The sequence below is a fragment of the Molothrus ater genome, chromosome 13 (genome assembly GCF_012460135.2).
Source record: "Molothrus ater isolate BHLD 08-10-18 breed brown headed cowbird chromosome 13, BPBGC_Mater_1.1, whole genome shotgun sequence".
Classification (NCBI taxonomy): Eukaryota; Metazoa; Chordata; class Aves; order Passeriformes; family Icteridae; genus Molothrus; species Molothrus ater.
This window is the reverse complement of record NC_050490.2, coordinates 16867215-16891437: the sequence shown is the minus strand read 5'-3', so window position 1 is coordinate 16891437 and position 24223 is coordinate 16867215. Positions and strand designations below refer to the sequence as shown.

Below are 24223 nucleotides of genomic sequence, written 5' to 3'. Positions count from 1 at the left end.
ATTTCGCTGACGAATCGGAATCTCATGCCTTAACCCACACATCATTTTGCCTGGAGATTATAATGCTATTTTAATTTTTCTACACTTGCTGTTGCAAATACTACAAAATGCAAATCCTCTGGTATGAAGATACAGTTATGTAAGACCTCATTCAAAGGGTCTTATTTAAGAATGTGCTTAAGCATATGTTCAGTTTCAGCAACACATCCCAAAATGTGAGGGTCTTAAAAATGCACCTGAGAGTTTTCCCTCCCCTCTCAGGGATTTAAATAAAATGCTATCTGGTGCTATTTTCCTCTGTAGGATGACTTAGCAGAAAGAACATTTCTTCAGACAAAATCATGCTCCTTTTCAGGAGAGATTCTTTCTGAAATTATTTGCATTAGAAGGTTTTTACAGTGATGTTTAAAATTCATTGCATAAGAAATACTGTGTCATGAAGGAAAAAAAAAGACAAAATGAATTCTGCCTTTTAAGCCTCAGTTAAGAAAGAAAAGGGATTTCTTGGACAGACCATCTTTAGACAAGGGGAAGTGTGAGTCCAAGGGAACGTGTCAGATGCTCACACTGGGGCACAATGGCAAAAGCAGCTCTGCAAGACTGGCAGGTATTTTTTTTTCTTTACAGTCTGTTGAAAAGACAGACTGATTCCTTTCCTAGGGACAGCAGAGGAGTGTATTAAGCTTTGCTTCATTCCCAGCATTCAGTGAAGAGAGTTTTTGGGAAAGGTGCCAGATACTATGGACCAAGTTCAGCTCCAGCCCAAGCAGACAGAATTCCCACTGAAATCAATGGGAGTTGCACCTGCTGACTTTGGAGTTGAATATGGCCCAATATGTGGATACTATAAAGGTTCTGTTTCCAAAGTTTCTTCTGGCTTGTTTTGTGGGAATGCAGACCTGGCGCCAGGAACGTCAGAGGACCAATAAATTCACTATGGGAACTTCCAGACAAATGACAACTCTCCCGCACAAAACAAATCCAGAAGCTCACACGATGCTCAAGGACAAATTGTCAGTGTTCCCCCAGTTCATTTGCATGAACACCAGTTCCAGAAATGCTGCGAGAGAAAAAAATGGGGAGTGTGTGGCTGGGAGAGATACGAGGGGAAATGCTTTGATTGGTTTGTCCAAATTATTTGGATAAATATTTAAAAGATCCCAAATGTTTGTTAACTTGCAGGAAAAGTGGTCCTAAGTCACTAAGGAGGGTATATTATATTTATACAAACTATTTGATGGCTGGTCTCAAGAGCTGCTATTCTACATCTTCCCAATTTGGGTGGAATTTAGGCTGTGACTGTCTCCAGGGGCAGAATAAAAGTCCAGACAGGCTAGAGGAGTCCATCCAGAAAAAAAAAGCAGTAGCTTGAATGTATCCACGTGGCCCTGAATACAGAGGAGTTAACAAAGGCATTATGTAAAGGAGCCAGTTTGTCTCTGTTGGGGTTATAATTGGCTGGTAACTGGGATTTAAACAAGTGAGATTCAAAGTCCATTTTTTGAGTAATTGCTGTATAATGGCACCAGTCTCCTCGGAAAGCACACGTGTTCTTGGCAAGTGGTTTGGAGGTAGTGGAAGCACAGGAAGAGAAAGTTAAGAGCTCAACACAAGAAACAATCTTGGAGGCCCTGCATTACAAAACTAGTCAGTTTTAATTCTTTCAAAATTCTAAATAAAATCAGCATTTGATTCAAAGCCTGTATTCTGATTTAACCTAAAGTTTGAAAGTATTTAAAGTTCATATTTCTAGTTCATTTCCTCGATACACAAACCAAGAACTTTCTGTATTTGACTAATTTATTTAAATGCAATAGTTTTCTAGACAAGGTGTGAGAAGGAGACACTTCATTTCATGGGCATTATGCTCACTCTGAACACTCACACGTGGAAAAAGGGCGAGGACAGAGGAAGTGGTTAAAGGCAGTGAGTGCCTAGGTGCTGATCTGATGGAAACCCATCTTTCAAAGGAATATTGTAACTTCTTGTAGTTGGCATGTCCTGGAAAAAAAAAACTGTTTTAAGATTTCTTTTCCAAGCTGCTTATGATTAACAACTTTCTTTCCATGTCCTCCATCTCTAGCCCAATATTCTTCCTTCTTCTACTACTAAACCCATATTAGTCATCCCTTTTAAAATCCGTGGTGGTCACACAGAGCACTCACACACACACAGAGAGCAAATTAGGGGAAAATTGATGTCAAGACCTATCGAGTATGAAGGGCCTTTTAAAACCAGCCTTCAGAATGTGCTAATATTTACACATTCCCAAACCACCTGGAAATATGTTCCAACAGCTTTAAAGCATTTGCAATATGATTTAGATGTATATGCAGCCATTCAGGGTTGCACATTAATTTACCCTAAAATCCAATTTGATCCAATCCATAATTTGATGTCTTTGAAAAAATACCTGCCCAGCCCTGGATTTTATAGGAAGTCAAAAATCTTATTTCAGCCAAGAAGGAGTCAGGGTTTTTTTCTTGAACAATTTTCAGAACTTTTTTTTTTTTTTTTTTTTTAATGCTAGAGATACAATTTATTAGTCTTAAGGCTGGGCTTTTTCATAATGTTTTTGAATAAACTTTTTGTTTCTTCTTGTAAATGTGAGATAGTTTGGAGTTCCTTAGATTTGAAGGCGTTTTGATGATAGCATGTAATTGAAGTGATGGAAATGTGGATAAATAAAAACATGCATTTTTGTGTATATTGTGCTTCTATAATGTTTAGGTCCTTTTATTCTGTATAGAACCCTATCCAATATTTGATATAAATTAACACCTACAGCCTATAATTCCATTGTTTAATCCTATTTAATCCCCTGTTTACTTTATTTTGGGTTCCATTTATATGTTCTGCCAAACTAGAACAAATAACTTAACTTTCATATATTCAGCTCCATCTTGAGTCAACTGAAAATGTAGAGACAAATAAGAATTTTATTCTGAAATCTGTCATAAATAAATTATTGTATATGTAAGGTTTAAAAAAAAATTCCCCCCCCCCCCAAAAAAATAGAAGCAGGTTGGGCTCTTTTAATTCTCCTGCAGGTAACAGGGGTGAGCTTAAAGTCACTGGAATAAATTCTGCACCTGTGTTTCTTTCTTCACAGCAGCAATAATTATTCTCCTTACAAATGAACTGTGACATTTAATTGCCTATAAACACATTATAAGATCTAGTGATGATGTTACTAATCAATTGGAAAATGCAGCAAGTTTGTTCCAGGTATTGACAGGAGCACATCCCTCTCACTGCTGTGGGTCAGCACCACCTCAGCCTTGGGCCTGGTTCACAGAATCCTGGAATGGTTTGGGTTGGACGGGGCTTTAAACATCACCTCTTTCCAGCACCTTTGCCATGGGCTGGGATACCTTCTGCTAGACCAGGTTGCTTCATGTTCCATGTGTGTCCATATTTAAGTTTAAGATGTGAAAACCAAAAGTGGTCAGTGCAAGTATCACATAATACAGTAGGGACAGACCCTTGCTGCACAGTTCATGAGATAAAAATCAGATTCCTCCTCTTGTTAGCTTGGTGAAATCCTTGCTGGTGATGTTAAAGTTCAAATACACGTTGCTTTGAAAGAGTTAATAATACAAGATTAATAGCTGTTATAAGCACGTTGCAGACATTGGGAGTTTGTGCTATAAAATGTAATAAGCACACCAACAGATGGCCTGGTGGATGCTCATAAGCCACGGTTACAAGCACGCAATTGACCTGTTGGACTCTGCACCAATCTCCACAACTGACTGGTCACGTCTTCCAACACCTCCCAGGCACTCATTAACTCTTTGTAAACTATTTACACACACGCCATTAATATGCAGCGTGATCACCTCAACACTGCCTGCAACAGGAGCAGGATAGAGCCCTAATTACTTGCAACAGTTTATTAATTCAATCCATTAACAGGAGGCAGATTCTGACAGCCAGAGTGGGGAGCCAGCAGGCGCTGGGAGCAGCTGGTCCCCTGCACCTCTGGCTCACTCTGCTCACCTTTGAGGTGCCTTTTTCACGGATTTCTCACACCCAGAAGCACAGGAGGGGACACAGGCACAGGGTCTGGTAGGGAAGGGGCTTGGCTGCTGCTGTGTCGTGCCACAAAGGCTCAGAGTGGTTGCAGAGTGCACTGACAGCCCTTTAAAACCCTGTCAAAAAGGCACAAACATCAGCATAATTTATCGGTGGCTATTTTAGGCAGGTGCACGGGAACTCTAAATATATGGCATTCACCGCTTGCTGCAGTTGCTATGGATATGATATCTCAGGCCTGTAAGTAGGGTTATAAATGCTGTTGTGTGCTTATTATTGTTGTTGTTATTAAAACATGAATTTTATAGTTATTCCTACTCAGCTGCTGCCCTTAAATCATCCATGTAACTGCATATCCCTGGTTTGAAGGAGGGATGTGTATGGAAGGAGGTAATAAACAGTACCCTTTCTTCCTTCTGCTTTTTCTTTGCTCCAGAAGGGAACAATCTTCAGCTCCTGCTTGGAGTAGTTTTAGGGCCAGGAGAAATAGAAATCACTCAGAGCCAAAGAAATATCCTTCATTTGGGTCTATCTGATTAGCTCTCTAGTAGTTAAATCTTTCACACATCAAATGTGTCCAATTGCTGGTTTTTGTTTTTTTTTTCCTTCTCTATGTCCTAAGAGGTTGTTCTGCAGCTGCAGGATTCTGGACAGACCTCTCAATGTTACAGTGAGATATTCACTTCTACCCTATTCCTGCAGATCTAGGAAAGAGAAGATGGTCAGAGGCCAGAGAGGCTCTACAGACAGAGGAGTTAATAATGTCAACCTGCCCAGCCAGCAACCATCTGAGGTGTCCTGTGCTCCTGTCCCTGTGCAGGGAGGAGACTGAGCATCCTCCTGCAGGCGGGAGCCTGTGAAGGTCATTGGTACAGGATGTGACTCAATACAGAGCAAAAACTGGCAAAAAGTGAAAAACGTGGTAGAAAGGGGCAACCCACATTTTTCCTGGCTTGTTATGAGTCCGTAAAATGCTGTTTATAAGGGGAGATTTGGAGGGGGGAAAAGAGTGAATTCCAAGGATTTCTGTTTGTCTTTCAGGTGTACAAAACCCACTCAGCTGGGCTGTGTAAAAGATGTATCACTCACCCAGGCACAATTCCCACCTGGAACTCTTACTGGCCCCCACCTCCCCACAAGGAGAACGTTCACCCTGGAGCAGAGGCAGCACCAGGTGAGCTGGCAGCACCAGCAGCCCCTGGAGCAGATGAGGTGGCTGCAGTGGGTGCTCTCAGCTGCTGGCCCATGGTAAGGGCCATGCCAGGAACTGCAGAGACCCTCCAAAAAGCAGCCCCTGGAGCAGACACAGGCAGTGCTCTGTGATGGCTGACCTTCATCCCGGGGAGCTGACAGGGCTGGAGAAGGCAGGAGAATAAATTTCAGCACTCCCTTCTGCCGGTAATACAAAATGTTCAGATGCATAAAGGTTATGACAAGCAAGCGTCTGGTAAAGAGGTCAGGCTGCCCTGAATGTGCTGCAGAAGCCAAAATAAAGTCTAGTCAAGCCTATAAGGAGTCCGAGCACCGAGGCAGGGGAATGAGTGAGGCCTCTTCCTCCCCAGTGGTGGCCCCAGAAAGCAGTGGTGAGGCTGCTGTTAAAACAAAAGTATGGCTGAGCATGAGGATATTTGCCTTGGGCAGATATATGTTTTGAGAGGCCGGGGTCAGTGGCTGTTTTAACCATGTTGTTTCATCCCCACTGCCACATTTCCTGAGTTTTCCACTTAAGTGGCATTTTAAACAGGACACAGGTATGCTGGTGGCATTCAGCATCACGCTCTAGAGGGTAAAATGTGTGTGTGTGTGTAACCAGGTGTTTCTTTCTGTCCATCTATCCCAGGGACCACAAAGCAGCAGTGGACAAAGGGGAGCACAAAGCCTGGTGCAAACAGAGAGAGGAATGATTGTAGAAACAACAGGACAGAGAAGAGAAGCCATCATTTTATGATTTCATCATGAAGCACATTGTTATGAAAATTAACTTCAATTTGTCCAAATTATAACTTTAATTTTGCACATGGTACAGGGACAGTGTGCTTGAGGTTTTCATTGTCAAGGATATAACCATGGTGTGGTTGCACATGTTGAAAAATCCTGATTTAAATATCTCCACTGAAAAGAACAGGAGCCCTCCTGGAGAAAGATGCCAACGTACAGGAGCCAGATCTGATTCAAAGGGTTCACTAAAGCTGAGCATGTGCAAATGTATGGCTGGCATTGGAAGCTGCTGAACATGGGAAAGCGTGAGGAAAGCTGGACATTTTGCGCAGCTCTCCTCTTAAGAGGTCAAGAGAACAGAGCTACGGGCACCTGGGCATTCACAATAAAAGGGATTCTTCCCTCATACCTCCACAGAATAAAAGGTAAAGACATCCTGGCAGAATCCAGACAGATAATTACAAAGTATGAATTTCACATCAGCAGCTCAGAAGGATGGAGAGCACTGCAAATGCCTCCCATTCAACAATGTGCTGTTATGATAAATTTTTAAAAAACTTTTCAAAAGAATCCAACAGATTCCAGAAACAAACTACATTACAACACCTGTAAGACTGTGCTTATATGAGACTGGAAGCTCTTTGGGGGCACAGCACATCTTTCTGCTCTCTGCCTGTATGTCACCCAGTATAATGGGCTTGTCCATGACTTACCCTATTTGCCAAAGTAATGACAGAAAGGCTATTTGACAAAAATAAAAGTTCCTTATGACTGCAGAATGATGAAGGATAGACAAGCAGTTCCCACTTCAGCTTTGCCTTTACACAACAATACATTAATTGGTAAATAAGACATTACAATTTATGCTGCATCAATGCCATGACACGCACAGAAAGGACACTTGTTCTGCTCAGAACCAGTGCCCGTAGCAGCCACAGCTGTACCCAGCAGCAGTAAAAATTTATGGCACATGAAGATCTCTCTGGTTCAATTTGAGGACATGAGAGCCTGTGTGTGGTTGATAAAATCTACAATAGACACATACATGGCAGTCCAGGATGGCTTCAGGTGAAAATGCCTGATTTTGCTATAGGGAATCTTGGGAGGGTTTTGCACATAGTTTTGTGTTATTCTTGAATTACTGATAGAATTCTGCATAGGTGTGCTCGTGTGGCAATCCTGACCCTGTTGTACTCAGTGATGATCCTCCCTTCAAATTCTGTGACACAGAACTGAACCTTTCCATCTTCCCTAAGGGGTACAAGAGTTGATGAATAACTCAGACCACAAGACCATTCTCACAAGGCAAACAGTAGAAGAATGGATGGAAAAAACAGAAGAAGAAAAACATGTACAGTACAAGGTTGTTGGAAATGATGGGGTAGCATCACTGAAGGATATTGTAATATAAGATGCTAAAGAAGAATTCAGGTTTAAATGTAAAGACTTAATTTTGACATTTGCATTAATAATGTGACATTTGCAAATTTCTTAATGTACTTCTTAAAAAAAAAAAAACAAAACAACAACCAACAGCCTAGAATATAGCTAATGCTCGCAGATGTCTGCTTTCTTATACTCCAGCATCATTTTGCTATCTCCCCATGCCAAAATATTGCAACAAATCTGTGATTACTCAGGACACCCATATGCCACGCAGCATGGCTACTACGAGCTCCGGTGAAACAGCGGGAACATGGCCCACGTCTTCTGATTCTGAAAAGCCCAAACTTCTCCTGCTTCACCTCAGCCCAAGTCCCCATCATTTGGGGCTGGGTGTCCAATGTCATTGAGGGATATGAGTGAACAGCTGGGAAACGGAGTGACAATGTTGGAGGCTTGGATGGGGACGGTGAGCATGCTAGGGGAGGATGGTGAGTGTGGATGGGGACGTGTCCCACCGTGGCTTGTCCCCTGCACTGGGCCAAGCCTTGGCATCCCTGTCCTTCGCTCCTGACCTGCATCTCTGGGAGCAGCACTCCAGGGTTGGCCCTTGGCCCTGCTCTCAGTATGAAACGGAGGAGCAGCTTCCATTAAATGCTGTAAATAAATAAACATGCCATGTAAAAATCACAGCTGTGGATTTCTCCTTCCTCCTAACCCCATCCCTGCCTTTTTTATATGTTTTATTTATTTATTTATTTATTTAATTTGTCAGGAATACAGCAGCATTTCCACTGGCAGGGCTCACTCGTGGGCTCTCCCGCCTCCCCGCAGGATGCTCGCTGCACATCCACCAGCTCTCCTTCTCCCGTTTCCCCGTTAGAGAAGGCCGGGGCAGAGGCAGGAGCAGCGGCGGCCCCGCAGCATCCCGAGGCGCAGCATCTTCCCGGTCCCGCTCCGCTCCGGGTTTTTCTCGGCGCTCGCTCGCGCCGCCGCCGCCTCCGCGCGCGCCGCCGGCGCCGCCGCCTGGGCGAGGGGAGCCCGCGGGGGGGGGCAGCGGGAGCGCGCGCGGAAGGGAAGGGAAGGGAAGGGAAGGGAAGGGAAGGGAAGGGAAGGGAAGGGAAGGGAAGGGAAGGGAAGGGAAGGGAAGGGAAGGGAAGGGAAGGGAAGGGAAGGGAAGGGAAGGGGAAGGCGGGCGCGTGCCCCATCCCCGCGCGGCCGCAGAGCGGAGAAGCGCCGGCGGAGCGACGCCGAGCTCTTGTTTACCAGCGCTCACTCTCCGTCGTGCACAGGGAGGCAGCGCGGAGGAGAAGGAGGAGGAGGAGGATTGGGGGGGGGGAGGGGGGCAGACGCGGCAGCAGAGCGCTGCGAACCCTGCTGCAAGCGAGCTCCGAATTAATCGGGAGGAGCAGCAGAGCAGCAGACCCTTCCCCCCCGTCTCCCTCCCCGCCCCGTTCCCTCCCCGGAGGAATTACAGACCCTTCGCAACAAGCTCCTGGGGTTTGACCTTCAGCAAACCGGATCGCCTTGCTCGCCCCCGGCAGCCCCCCCTGCTCACACTCACACACACATACACACACCCACACCCCCACACCTCTCCCGGATCCCCCTCCCCCTGCCTTGGGCTGGGCAGCGCCAGGGGAAGGTTCGCAGCGCGCGCGCACCCAGAGGAGGAGGGAAAAGAGGAGGAAAGGGAGGAAAGGAAAAAAAAAAAAAAAAAAAAAGGAAAAGGATTTACAAATTCGCTGGGTGGTTTTTGTTGTTGTTGTTGTTGTCGTCGTCCTCCTCCCCCCCGCCCCCGCCGCGATGGCAAGGCGGCTCGGAGGGATGCGAAGAGGAGAGCTGCGGGGGGAGGAGGCGGGGTGCTGAGCGCTCCGCTCGCCCCGCTGCTGCTGCTGCTGCTGCCGCTGCTGCTGCTTTGTGTGTGTGTCCTGGATTCGGCTTTTTTTTCCTTTTTTTTCTTTCTTTTTTTTTTTTCCTTTTTTTTCTTTTTTTTTTTTTTGGAGAAGGAGCTTGTGGCAGCCGCGCCGAGGAGAGGAAGAGGAGGAGTAGGGGGGAAGCCTTTTTAATTCATTTTCGACCCAAATTCTGCATTTCGAGCCTCTGCAGGCAGCCGGACTCGTGGTGGCGGCGGCGGTGTTGTTGTGGGTGGTGGTTGTGCGTGGGGTGTCCCCCCCACCCTCCCCGGCGGAGCGGGGAGCGGAGCCGCGGGGATCCCGCCGGGGCAGCCCCGTCCCCGCGCGGGGGGACGGCGGAGCTGTTGTTGTTTTGTAATAGGATTGTCTGGGTCGCGCCCCCCCCCCTTCCCCTCCCTCCGCGGCCCTCCCAGTTTTTGTGTCTCTGTGTGTGTGCGTGTGTGCGGTGTTTGAAAATGGAGGTTGAAGATGCCGACTGCCAGCCCCGATGTGCCTCGTGTTTGCTGCTCCTGTGCACGATGTACTACCGCAGCCAGCGCTGAGGGGAGACGGCGGCGCCCCCCGCCCGCCGCCCCGAGCCCGCCCCGCCGCCCCGGAGACAGCGTCGCCCCGGGGCTTCCATGCCTTGTTGTTGTTGCCGTTAATACATCGTGAATATCTGTGTATTTTTGGTGTGGTTGCTCCGGAAGATCAACACCCAGGGACCTCAACAACCCTCCGGTTTGCCGCTCCGAAGGGTCGTGGCTTTTTTTTTTTTTTTTCCCTTCATTTCTTGAGGCAACGTGGATTTATTTACCCTGCCCCGCTGCTCCTCCGCCGCTCGTTATTTTTAGAGGACGGGGAGAGGAAAGAAAGCGAACAATTTTGGACTTCTTTTTGCTTTGTTTTGTTTTCGGAAAGGGGGATTTTGTCCAATTAAAGAAAGAGGAATGAAGTCTGGCGCTGGAGGAGGGTCCCTCGCCGTCGTCTGGGGGTTCCTGCTCGTCTTCGCCGCACTTTGTCTGTGGCCAACAAATGGGGAAAGTGAGTACAGTGCGTGCCCGGGAGTGCGGCGAGGGACCCCGCCGTGAGGGAGCCCCCGAGTGAGGGGCTGCCGGGGAAGGGGCGAGGGCGGCGGCTGCCTGTGTGTGTTTGGGGGGGCGTGAGGGGGTCCCTGTGTTTGTGTGTGGGGGGCTTCCTGTGTGTGTGTGTGGGGGGGGTTATTCTGTGAATGTGCGTGTGTGTGTTTATGTGGGTGTTGTGCGTGTATGTGAGGGGGGGTCTCTGTATGAATGTGTGTGAGTGGGCTGGTGATGGGGGGGCCTCGCTGCGTGTGTGGATGCGTGAGGGGCTCCCTGTGTTTGGGTGTGTGTGTGAGGGGCTCCCTGTGTGTGTGTGGGGGGGCTGCCGAAAGGGTTCCCTGTGTGTGTGAAGGGGTTCCCTCTGTGTGTGAGGGGGTTCCCTGTGCGAGGGGCTCCCTCTCCGTGTGTGTCTGTGCGTGAGGGGCTTCCCTGCGTGTCTGGGCTGTGTGCGAGGGGCTCCCTGTCCTTGGGGGGGTTGTGAGGGCTCCCTGTTCGTACCGGGCTCGGTGTGTGGGGCTCCCTGCCCGTGGCTGTGAGGGGGGCTCCCGGGGCTCGCGCCGTTTCCCGCCGCGGCGCCGAGCGGGTCTCGCCCCTGCCCGCGGGGCTCTGCGTGTTTTCCTACTGTTACGCGTCTGCTCCTCGAGCACGTTTAACAACCCGGGGCTGCGCGTCTCCCTCCCTGCCATGCCCGCCTTCCTTCCCGGGAGGCGGCTGCCTGCTGGTACGCACGGGTCGGCAGCGCCGCAGCCCCGAGCCCGGCGGAGGGGGCCGTGCCCCTCCTTTGTGTCCCCCCCGAGCGCGGGGCAGCGCTCAGACGCCGCAGCCAGGGCTGCGAGCTGCGTAGTAAACACTCGCAGGGCTGGGAAGGACTCCGCTCGCTTTCCCCGCATGGAAGGAGCTTGATCTCTGTCAATATTTAGAGGCCGTATGCAATAACCTGCCGTAGTGAGTGAGGAATTCCTGGAAATGAACGCCTTGCCTTTTATTGCCGCTTTACCGCCGAGGAGGGGTTCCACTCGCTGTGCGCGGGGTGCGGAATTACGGCGGCATCCCGCAATCTAAAGGTCACAGGCTGCCGTTAACTTAAAAAAAAAAAAAAAAAAAAAGAAAGAAAGAATTAATTCGCACATTGACGCTCTACGTTTGCGGTTCTATAGAAAGGTTTGATGGCCGAACGGGCTGCGATCTTAGGGGTGATGCATTTTTCTGAGCGGCCGTGTTGCACGCAGCGCCGGGGCTGGAGCAGCGTGCGAGCCGCTTCCCCGGGAGCACCGGGAGAACGCGGATCGTGATCGTGGTGCGGGGCCCCGCTCCCTCCTGCCGCGGATCCTCAGCCCATCCCCGCGGCCGCCCGCCTCGCTCGGGAGATGCCAGAGCCCCGACTTTGTTTTTGTGCGTTTCCAACCTGTGATTGTGTTGCAGTGCCCGCCCCTCTCGGGCGCAGGGGGAATCGAGGGGGCAGGGAGGGCTGCGCTGCCATTGATTACACTGCAATCATCGCCGGATTAATCCCGGGGCTGATCGGTTTTCTCCTGGTATGTCGGGCTCACGCTGGATTGAGGATCTCTTGCATGAAATTAGCCTTCCCTTGTTTCCTGGAGTATCTCTGTAGACGGGGAGATGGTAAATGTGCCTTTGAGCCCAACCATTTTAAACAGTGCTCCCTCTCCTTCAGCGTCTGCAGAAACAGGGATGTTCCTGTACTGCATCCTGATGCTTTAATTTCTTCTGCCGTGTATTTTTCAATACACTCCCGGAGCTGTTGTTGCGTGCCTCTCCCTTTCAGAAAGATACGCGTTGTTGGAGGGAAGGAACGAGGAGATCAAATTTCTCCATTTTAAATGTAAAGGGAAAGAATTCAGGAGGCAGGAGGGCTTTTCTAAAAGTAGTGGTTTCAGATTGAAAAGAAAGGGAAGTTCTTTGGATGCACTGACAGTGAGGCTGAGTACACAAAAAAAGATAAGTGAGCAAGAAGCACATAGACGGAGCCTGTAATGCATGTTAAGTAATAATTATGTTTCGTTAGGCAGTAAATGCCTGTTAACTCCTTTCAAATTAAGGCCCAGTTTAGGCTTTTGGGCCGGCCAGGGCTGAAGAGCTGCAGTCTTACTTCCATGAGTTGAACTTTTGGGCTAGAGCTGTTTTCAAGAGGGAAGATTAATCTTTAGGTTTAAAAACAAAACCCCCGTGCCCTTCTTCAGGGAAGGGCTTACAAAGGATCCAGTAGCGTGGAGAAACAGAGCAGGAGGAGGAGGAGATTTGGTGCATTCTTAAACTGCTAGGATGCACACTTAGAATTGTTTTCCTTGCCGTACCTGGTACAAAGTACCTTGAAATAAAAATGCTCACCCAGCTCTGGCAATGAAGTAATGCAGGAAGAGTATGTTAGGATTTTAGGTTCTATTCCTCTGAAGTGTTTGTGGTTACCACTTACCTAAAGTGAACATCCTGAATGAAATATCTTCTGAAGAAGATCCAGGCATTTAAATATGGAAAGATATGCTGAAAAACTTGTCTTAGCTGAATACTGCCTCTAATCGATTGTCTTTGTAGTTTACAGTTTAATAGCCTTTGTTTTCACGAGTTATTGCTGAAAGAATTTTGCTGTTAGGGGGAAAAATGATCTCCAGAGCAGATGTTTTACATCTCTTCATATTCTTTTCTCTCCCCACAATAGTGGAAGGAAGATTAATCTTAATTTTTATTTGTTTTTCATATATACTGTGTCATAGCTAAAAGGCACTTCCATTTTCGGTCAAACAAGCAAGGCATTCCTAAATAGGAATACAAAGGAGTTACAACTGGAGGGGAGAGACCCATCCCTTTAATGCTAAATTATATAAAATGTGTGTGTAGTTATGTGACAGAAACCTCTTTAAAATGCAGGTAGCTTCAGTGGAGAGCTTCTGATTCAGAAAAAGTAATTAAAAAATGCCGAGAATTCCCTGAGATTGTGTTAGAACGGCACAAAAATGGAAATGAGAAGACCTTTCATTAAGCTAGAGTTTGTGGTGCTGTACCCGTGTGTTTGATGTGTAAAGCTACAACTGTTGGAGGCTGTTTGATGCTGGGGGTGGGTTTAGGATGAGGCGTAAACACGGTGTTTTCTTCCTTTTCTCCCTAGAGCATGATGGGGGTTTTGATTTTCAGCCTTCTGTGTATTTACAGAGGGAATGTCTAGGAGGGAACGGGTTAAACACTTAGAAGGAAAATAATAGTTTTAGGTGTGATAATACTCCAGATTGATGGATATCTTGATGGGTCTGCTCATGTTAGCGCTGAGCTTTTGTTTGTCTATCCAGGCTGGATGTTGTGTTTCTGATAATGAACAGGAGCTCATGCTGATGCTTAATCTCTCTCCCAGGTTGCTTAGTAAAGCCCTCATGACCTGCTGAGTGTCGGCGTTACCCACGCCTCGCTTTTGCATCAGCATTTTCCTGTACACCCAGTGGTTAGAGAGGGAGTTGGTAACCGGGAGTTGGATAATTCCTGCTGTAATTGAGGTTGTGAGCAGAAAATGCCAGAGCCAGTGAGGAATTGGCATCAGGGGCGTGCAGCAGAAAGGGGAGAGGAGGGAAGCGTGCAGGGAGTGATGGTGCCTGGAGTCCCGGGCAGGGAGAGTGAGCCAGGCAGTACTTGGACCATTCTTTGATTGTGTTGGGTTGGACTTCTAGTTTGCAAACCAGAACTGGAGCAAAGGCTTGTGTGAGTCAGAAACGGAGAGGGTTAGGAAATGGAAGGGACTTAGCTAATATCAGGCAAAATGTATTGAACGTGAGGAAGCAGAGGGATGGGTGTGGAAAAGGGTGCGTTGGAAGTTTCAGTGTTGAACCAGCATTTGAGGGAGAAACACTGGGGGGTTTTGTGTGTGTAAAGTGAAGAAAATTTAACTTAGTTTTTGTGTTCTGAGAAGTGAGGGAAGGAAGGGGCTGCCGAGAGCAAGAAGACAGATCAATTAGATTGACTTCAGCCCAACAGAGGACATGATTTATTTGGTTTAATAGGGAAATTGCTCAGATATGATCAACTACTGTGTTAATTTTCATGTCAGCTTTTCCCTGATGTGTTTTTCCTCCAAACTAATTCTAGGGTATAGTTAAAGCACACGCCAGTGATGCTGAAATTGTTTTCATCTTGAAAGATACACACAAAATCTAATGTTAAAGAGCATCCACGTGATGATTTTTGAATCTGTCTTCATTGGTAAATAATTAATTTCTAACAGTATGTGTTACCATGGGAAAAGTTGTTTCAAATCCTGTTTAATTTTCTGCTAAACTGGCAATTTACTAAGGAGATCTTGGAGGAGAATTTTTTTTAAGCATCTAACATTTAAAATTAAAATCCATTTCAGGGCTGAAACTATTAGCTTTAAAGGATAATTTCAGTTCATGTTTAACTAATGCCTTTTCTCTTCCCCAGTAATTTTTGTTTTCTTTTTACTCTGAGGTAGATTTTGCCAGTGATCACTGGAACGATTCTCTCAGTGAGAGCAGAAGAGGCAGTTTTGTTAAATGATTAATTATATTGTGTGTATATTCCATCTGTGTGAATTGTGAGCTACCGCAAACTTCACTGGAGAGAAGTTTGTTTATGGTCCTGAACTTTGAGAGAGAGAGAGGAGAGAGAGGCAGTAACACATGCAGGAAACCTGTTTTTCTCACACTGGATGTTAACTTTGTGATCCCACACAGCAAACAACTTATCTAGCTCATCATCTGTAGTGGCTCTACAGTTCATAACTTACAAAATGTGCTGAATTAAATTATTTTTTAGAAGTTAATGTATTTATCTGAATTATCTGTAGTTAAATTAATGAACTTCATGAGCATTATTGTAGTTGAAAAGCTGATGGCAACTGAAAAAATTCCTGGAACTTTGGTTTATGAAATTAAATACATTCTTACTTGGATCTCAGTGTAAAGCTTTCACATTTGGAAATGCTTTCGGATGTTATCAAGTAGCAGCTGTTTTTTATTTATGTGTGATTGCGTACATAGGAATGGGTAAACTGCAGTTTATTATTGAAAACTATTGTGGATGCTAAATTTAAAAAAAAGCTGCAGTTTAAGTAATTGTCTCGGGAGTCTCATAATTAAAGTTGTTGCAGATTTGTAGTTGCAGTTTAATTTGGATCTTCCTGACAGAGCTGAGCTTTTAAGGTTTCTGGGCTTTGGTGCTAATGGAACGTGCTGCTTTTAAGAGTTTGTGTGCAGAAAGACTTTGGGAATGCAGTGATGTGTTTGAAAGGTAGAAATACTGTTTTAGTATTTTGATCTATTTGACATGTATAATTTTTCTATCACTGTAAATTGTATAGACAGCTTCTTTGTGTAGGTTAGTTGGATTAGTTTTTATGATTTATGAAAGCCACTTATAAAAGAATAGTTTCACTTTTTTTTTTTTTTTTTTTTTATTGTACAAAAGCAGAACTCAACAAACAGCAGTTGATGAAGACACATTGGTGGTTGTTAGCCAGCCTGTCTTGTGTGTGGTTTTTTTGGGCTGCTTTTTTTTCCCTGTTAGCCAAGTCATGACAGGTACAATCTGGACTGATTTCTGGAGTACTATATTTGTCTTTTTTTGTGTCCAGAACTGTCTGACAGAAACTTTGAGGACAGGCAAAGGATGAGCAGCACACAGTGTTCATTCATATGTTTCTGTGCTCTGCAAACAGCTGTACCGAGTCCTCAAGCTCAAAGATAGATTCTGGTTCCTTTAGACAGGACTTGTTGGTTTTGCTCATTAAGTTTGATAACACTTTGACTTATTAATTAATTAAGGAGATGCATTCTGGCAAACCCGGGTGTGTTGTGAAGGTTTAATTCGCCCTTATCACTGAAAGTTTTGCTTTCTAACCTTTGCAAATGCAAAACATGAGCCATTCCCTTAGGATATCTTGCAAGACACCAATTAACTTCTTCAGTGTTGATATCCGCAGGAAGTTGCTGTTGTGGCACGAGATTGTTTAAAATGTGCTGAAAAGCAAAATTGTTTCTTTATTTACAGATTGATTTGCATATGACTCCTAAACTTTAACGTAACAGAATTTTATGTATTTATTTTGAAATATCCAGACCTGTTCATTTCCAGTTAGTCTGTTTCTTTCTTGGTAAACTTGATGGTATGAGCAGAAACAAGCATTTGTGTATTTCAGTGACTTCCCGGAGTATTTTTCAATGAGACTATTTTCATTGATCTATCTGAGGAGAATGGATCTTGCACCCCAATGAAGTACTTAGTTTATTCCTTTAGAGGACCAATCCACTAGTAACTAATTGGGGAGAATATCAAATGCCCACTTTTGCAGCAGCACAAAGTCATTTTAATAATGGCTTAGAGCACTAATTCCCACTGTCACTGAAGTGCTGACCGGGTTGGGTTTTAAGATTTTGTTTCGTTGCTGACTTCAAAAAAGTTTACGTGGTACAAATAAATCTTTTAAAGCAGTAAACAGTGACACTGCACGTGTATGTGCTTTGTACCATAGTTTGTAAGTTCAGTGTGTGTGTCCTGCTTTGGTGAGTCCTTGGTTTGGGAAGGTGTGCTTGGGGCAGGTCCCCTGGCCGAATGCGTTTGTTTGCCTGTGTTGCCAGCGAGGCACACGTTGCTGCAATAGCTCTGTGACCGGTCAGGGAATGTTATCTCCAACCCCTTATTGGTGCCATTACATGCTGTAAAGATAGCTCTGTTTACTTGGAAGTGTGAGCATCAACTGATCAAAACACTTTCTCTTAACAGGTGGGCTTTTTTTGGAGTTCTTTGTTGAACATCCCTTCTGCCTGTGCTGGGAGCAGTGTCAGAAAATGACAGCATCAGGCAGATGCAGGAAATATTAAGAGTTTTTAATGACAGAGGCAAACTTTACACAAGTGGTTATCCCCTGCTGTTGAATTGGTGATGGGTCATTTTTACTGACTGTTTCCAGCAGCTTTGTAGTTTTTTCCTTTAATATGAACAATTTGCAAATTATTACACTACTCATTTAAGTGAGCTCCTTACACAATACTGTTCAAATAGCAGAGGGTTTGATTGGAGGCATGAAAGAAGAATTTTTTGAAGTTCAGAATGCATGAAATGATTACATGCTGAAGTAGTCAAAGATCCCTTGTACTTTATCAGAGAGCAGTCTGCTTGAATGAAAGGTACTGTACCTGCTGTTAAGTTTATAAACTTGGTTTATACAGATTACTTTTTAAATTATTCATGATGCTATGTTACAAGTATATCTGACAGGTTTAAAATAAATGGCTTGATGGTAAGAGGGAGCATGCATAAATTAGAACTGGGATAATGTGCTCTTTGAAGTATCTCTCCCATTTGTTACTACTGGAATACAGTAGGTAACTGCAGCTGAGTGTGTGATTCTCAAGTGAGAGTACATCATTATCTTCAAACTGTGGTGTAGTGGCAGTTCTTGTGTGAGACAGATGAGACGAAGCTGCAGGGAGGACCAAGGTGCTCCCTTTGTTTTTAGTTACAGACACATTTCTGCTGAAACAGGGAGAGCATTTACGGGATGAAAAGTTTAAGCACAGCAGTTGAAAGGGTCTGCTGATTGCCGCGTGTTGCTGAGGTTAGGGTGGCATCGCTTTGTTTTATTTACTCTTCTCTGTTAGCATTGCTGTGGGTTTGTAAGAGCTGTTCTAGCAAGGTGCTTGTGCTTAATGGGACCCAGTGTCTGATTTGCATGTGGATCGTGGTACTCAGCTTGAGAAGTCTTCCAGGAAAAGTTTGCAAGAGCTGAGCCATCGTGTTTGGAGAGCGTTATTGGTGGGGAAAGAGAATTCCAGGTCTCTTGGATGCAGAAACGGCTTCCCCAAACATAAATTGACTCAGTGCTCATTTTCCTGATTCTGTAGACAGGCAGCTCATTATGTTTGAGAAGCAAGCTCCCGAAGGAATTTATAGGATAGGGGAAAAAGCCCCCATAATGATGTGTGATAGAGCAGCCATAAAAATGATTGCAGGATTTTCTGAAAGTGGAAGGTCTTCTTATAGAGTGGGATAGTTCAAACCTTAAGCCTTAGTCAAAGGGATACAGCATTTTGGAGAAAGATCTGGTGACAGCTGCCCCTGGAAACTGTCTATAACCAACTCCTTACAAGAGAATTGGCTTGTGCTTGCAGGGAAGGGCTTTATGCCTGGATCTCACTGAGCTACTTTCCTTATTATTTCCATTGGCTTCAGTTTGGAGTTGTCTCCACATTTTGACCTTCTACAAGTAGTACTTTTTACTTCCCTGCTGCTCTTCTCAGATCCCCTTGGTATGTTTGTGTGAGAGCAGCCTTGGAAGGTTTGAAGAGTGCACTCTGTTCATGTTGGGCAGGGAGTGAGGAACCAGCCCTGCATGGTAGGAACGGACACGTGTTCACTCAGCTCAGCTGACCTCGGAGTAACACTTGGCTGAAGTGTGAAGAGTTGAAATGGCAATGGAAATTCCTTGTTTGCTCTGTCCCTGTGCTCTGCCAGGGCAGAAATTACTTTTATTGTGTTCTTTTTTTCTCTTTTGGGGATTTTTGATGTGTAGTTCGGTTGTAGTCTTCCTTAGTCAAATTCAATGTGTCCCACTGGGGATTTGGTTTGTTCTCCAAAATACTGCTGGACTTACATAGCATGGTTTTTTTTTTTTTTTAAGCTTTCAGGTAGTTCTACCTTTCTTTTAGCTGAGAACCAACTTTAGAGAGACTCAGCAGGGTGATGAGGGAAACTTTTAAGAGCTCAGAGTTCCACTGGATAGAAAGGAGAGCCCACAGGAATTGTGATGGAGCCTGACTTCATCTACTGGATTAGCTGTTACTTCTCTCTGGCTGTTCTGAACCCCAGCAGGATGAAGCAGCTTGTGTTGCAGTTAACACCACCTTGCAGTTCATTGTGGCTGAAGCTTTTGTCACATTGTTTGTTTGTGAGATGGATGTAAATGTATTGATCTCTTGCAAACACTCTGTGTCCCGTGATGCATGGAATGAGTGAATGTCCACCTGTGTTCAGAGATAGATATAAGTTCTGTTACTCTGTGCACTGAGCTCCTCTTCCTCAGACCTGAAGATGGGAGACTGAGGGAAGTTGAAGGCCAGTAGGACGTGTGACCACTTGTATGTGCAGGAGGATGCAAGAAGTCAAAGGGTCTCTGTTGTTAGTCCTGTTGCTTGTGCGCCTTGGATATGGAGATTTTGTGTTATAAGTGATGTTGGTGTTCCCTGCAGCTATGTCCTTGGTGGAGCTGGGGTCTCTGCAGTTGTCCCTGTAGAAAAGAGTAGCGATGGGGTGTAAGAAAAGCAAGTTTGTTATTTCAAACTTGAGACTTGGCTTGGTTAGAGACTGACTTGAGCCTGCCAGGGTCCTGCCTGGGAGTGACTGAAGGTTTGTTTGTTTCTTTTTTTGTGTGACTGCTAATAAAATGTTTATATTTTTGTCACATTGGAGTAGGCTGACTACGTGGACAAATATTTTCATTTATACTGTCTCAACAAGAGGCATGACATACGTATCGAATGTTCCCATTCTGGTGTGAGAGTCTCTTTTAAGATTCAAGCTTAGATATTCTTAGGTGGGTTGTGGTTCTGAAGGAGCAAAGGCTCTTCCAAGTCAGTGCAGTTGTTGTCCTGCAGGAATCAGGCAGAGAAGTGCAGTAGAGTGTGTGTGCTGGAGGCTCTGGGCTGCAGCAGAGCACACATGAAACACACATCTGTTTGTACACGGGCTGTGCAGCTCTTTGGGCAGTTCATTGTTTAAATAAACATGTTGCACTAGCTGTGAGGCTTCAGTGCCAAATGCCCACTGATGAGATGTATGAGGGTTTTGTTGTTCCCAAGCCACACTGAGGAACACAACAGCTTTATAATTCAACACGTTTGAGGAAGATTACAGAAAGAATTTGGGGTGGATCGAAATCAGCACTTCAAAAGCGACAGCTTTAGAGTAACTCAGCTACAGCACAGTGCAGCCCATGGAAAATCACTGTCATCTTAACAGATGCAGTGTTATTTTGGAGATTCCACTGTATAAATACATGGACTGTGGTTAAATTGTGATGGCAACAGATGCAATCTCAGTTCTCGATTCTTTCATCTCCTTAATATTTAAAAATACCTCACAAAGTGAAAAAAAACCCCAGCCAACATCAAGGCTGAAAATATTCCTTCTGTAAATCGCTGGGGCTGTACCTTTAGGGCCCAATACCATTTTGGGTGCATCACTGTGGATGAGACTTGAGAGAGTAAATGCTCATCTCTGTGAGGGAGCTGCAAATGCTGCTACTCACGATTTATTGTACCATTTGCATATGAATGGAATTATTCAGCTCTACTTAAGAAATGTCAGCAAGATTGAAGTCAGAGTTGGTTAACCTGGCAAAAAGATATTTCCAGTATTTTTCATGAAAGAAAGTGATAGTATGTAGACAAGAATTACACATTCCACTGGCTAAGCCAACGCTGTCTGAGGATTTTCTTGGTGTCTTTGTAGTTGATATCAGTGACTTTATTTTTAAATTTGTCTGTAATACATTGCAGTGTTGAAGGGAAAGAGAGTTGGAATGTGGAATCAGATGCTGTATCACAATGCTGCATAGCTGTGTTCACATTTGCTTTTCTTTCCAGATTTGATTTTGTTTAAATATTGATTTGAAAAGTATAAATTCAGAGCAGGGGTCTTCCTTTTAATGAAGAGCAAATAAAGCGTAGCAAGATGTTTTTACTGGTGCATTCACCTTTATCCATCCACTAGTTGGATAGAAAAGCCTCAAGTTAAATACTGTAATTTTAAGTACTGGATTTTAAAAGGAACCAGATAATTTGTGTGAGCATTGGTAGTCATGCATGCTAAAATAGGGAGCGATCACATCTCGTGCTTCAGGAGCTGCCAGTATTGAAGAAATTGTATTCCTCCTCCGGGTGTCTGTATTTCCCTCCCCATTTGTAAAATACAGAAAGTTCTGTCCTTGGGGGGTGGTTAAAGGCTCAGTTTCTGCAGCAGGGATGTAACTTGGGATGCTCCTGTGGCTCTGTCATCCAGGTGACAGCACTTTCACTGGGAAGCTGCTCCTTGCCAGGCGTTCCATGACTGTACTCTGAACAGAAGTGTGAGGATGGGGGTGTTGGCATCAGCTGACTGATAAGGAGATAGTATATTGCACTAAAAATACACCCAGGTCTTCACAGGCAGCTGTGAACATCACCTGGTGTCATGTGCAGCGAGAATGAGACAGAAGTTGAGGTGGGTTGAGCGTGGCTCGGCCCCGCTGCGAGGATGTGCTGGGATGCTCTCTGTTCATTCCAGGGGATTTCTCTTCCTTCAGGAGCAGCTGCTCACAGGAGTGTGCAGCTCTTCAGTGTTCCCTGCGTGTTGCACGTGTGGCCACAGCCCTTGTTCACTGCAGGACCAAAACGCTGCTCTGAGCTCAGCATGACCGTCCCTGCTCCCAGTGTCTCGTGCCTCGAGCTTGTGTTCAATGCCCTTGCAGCTTCTCCCAGAGCTGCTGACGTGGGAGGAGGTGAATCCTGTTTAATGGGGAGAAGGGGAGAGTCAAGGGGCTGAGGATGTAATTGCCATGTCATGTTTTCTGATTTTTGCAGGGGGAGGGAGGGATGCTGCATTTGGGATGTCTGCACACCCTGGTTGTGTGCATTCCCCTCTGTTCTCATGGAAGTGCCAGGGGGATGGGATCACGTGGCTTTGCAACCTTCTGGTGAAAATGTTTTGAATTTGATCCAATTTGTCCCTCAAAGTTTATTTCTTCCTTAGTGTGAAGGCCTCAGAGCACTACTAGTATGTATTTTTTTTTTCTTTTATTGAGATGAAGTAAATGGATTTCATAGTGACTTACAGCGGCAAGCAGGAAGAGCTCGCTCTGAATACAGTTTGAATCTCATTTTGCATATTTTTAGTTGGATGTTTTTAGTGACTGACAGCTGTTAGAACTCTGATTCACAAACAGCCATTTTTGAAAGTACAGACCTTTTTGCTAGTGAATAGCAATGTGTTTCTACAAATTCATGTAAATAATTAGATGCCTTGGATGCATTGGCTCAGATCCTTAATTTTCACATTTTTAAGTGACAAAATGGCAAATGATGTATTTTCTGGTAGATTACTTCTCATTTGTGTTATTTTTTTATTTGGATGGAAAATGGAATTTTAATTGAAATGCAGAAGATCTGGGTTTTAAGACTTAATTAAAACTCCAAGTGTGAAGGAGAGGCATGATTAAAATAAAATAAACAGAGAAAATAGTTTGTCATTGTTTCTCAAAAGTTTAGAGTTCACAGATCTTGCCCACTGACTGTTTCACAGGTTTCTATGCAGGGAGTCCTTTTTAATTTGGGATTAAGAGCTCGTTGAACTGAACCACTGGCATAAACTGAAATGAGGCACTGCAGAAGTAGCTGTTGAAAGTAAAAGCTCTCTGAGCATTTCATCAAAGGGTGGCTCCAAGAGAGCGCTGAACAGCAAATTCACCAGTCCCAACTTTTTTTTGGTGTAAATTATATGCTTACTATTTTTATTTTATTTAAATTACAGTAGGCATTTGCCCTAATATATGCTGTTACAGTTTCATGTTAGATTTGTAATTAAGTTTATTTTTAGAAGAATGCATTTAAGTGGTTTATATAAAATGATTTTCTATTTTTGTAAATGAAATAATTGTTTTTTATTGACTTTCGATTTCATGCAAATGTGGGGTTTTTTTTTTTGGCTTGAAGGTTGTGTAAGCAGAAAGAAATTAATGATTTGAGAGTGTTTTCATAATACGAAGAATAGAAGATTCGTTGTCAGTAGCTGGGGACGCTGATGGGCAGAGTTAACTCTTATTTAGACATGTTCGTATTGAGCGAGGATGGATGTTAGAGGGTGTGGTGCAGTTGGTTTATATAATAAATGTTGCCCTTGATTATTTTTCCTGGTTGCGTTGAGAAAGACACATTTGTGAGTGCGTTTGGGATCTGACGCAAAACCGTCAGAATGTCGGAATCCCAAAAATTTCGCAATCCGGGGCAAATCTGATGGACAAGTGAGTGTTAATTGTGAGTGAGCCAGATTTGCTATTTTTAATTTGGCCTCGCTATCACGTCTCTTCACAGATGAATTCGAAGGCTACAGGGAGTTGAATGATGAGTCACTATTGAGTTAGTAAAATCACAATTGATCTCCATTTCCTGTTGATTCCAAAATTACTGAAGTGTGAAAGCTGAGAGTGACTGATCACTTCTTGGAGGGGAGTTTGAGGGTGGAATGTGGAAGTGACTCTCTCTGAAGTAACTCAACGCTGCCCTGGGTGTCAGGACAGGGATGTCTGCAGTGAGAACAGGTGTGTGTGTGATGGTCTGGCCGGCTGAGTTACCTCCGAGGAATGATAATCTGCACACTGAAACGCGCTCACCCCGCAGCCAGGTGGGGGGAAGAGGTGTCTTCAGTGGCTAATGATAGAAGCTGAAGATTAGTTTGCATTAGTCTCCTCGGTGCTGGAGTTGTCATTGACCTGTATTTTTGTTGCTTGGTCAGACCATTCATTCTCCCCTGAAATCCCAGTGCTCCCAGGGGGCGCCCCTGCTCCTCTGCAGCGAGGCACAGTGGCAGAGGGGGGATACAGGGGCAGCAGAGGGGTGGGACACAGAACATTTTGTGCGTCTGTTGTTGTTTGCAATTACCTTCTGATGAATGGCAAATCATCTGTCATTCTGCAGCTTTGTTCTTTTCTTGTGATGGAAATGCTCTTTTGACAGATACTAATTAGAAACACTGTGGTAAGTGCAGGTAAGATTTAAAATTTCTTTTTTTCCTTCCTAGAACTTACTGTTGGCAAAACCTTTTTTTTTCTTTGGTTAGGAACTATTAAGTCACATTACTAGACTCTGCCCACGTTGCATATGTGAGAGTAAATTCTGC

General features: G+C 44.8%; 1 protein-coding gene across 2 annotated transcripts in view; it reads left to right on the top strand.

Annotated features, from left to right (window-relative positions):
* Nucleotides 1-10062: 10062 nt before the first annotated feature.
* IGF1R (insulin like growth factor 1 receptor) overlaps nt 10063-24223 on the top strand; it is a 170618-nt gene continuing 156457 nt past the window's right edge. For both annotated transcript variants that reach the window (XM_036389327.1, XM_036389326.1), the window contains exon 1: nt 10063-10298. In XM_036389327.1, the coding sequence (XP_036245220.1) occupies nt 10205-10298 (94 nt within the window). In that variant the 5' untranslated portion in view covers nt 10063-10204. The remainder of the gene's footprint in view (nt 10299-24223) is intronic.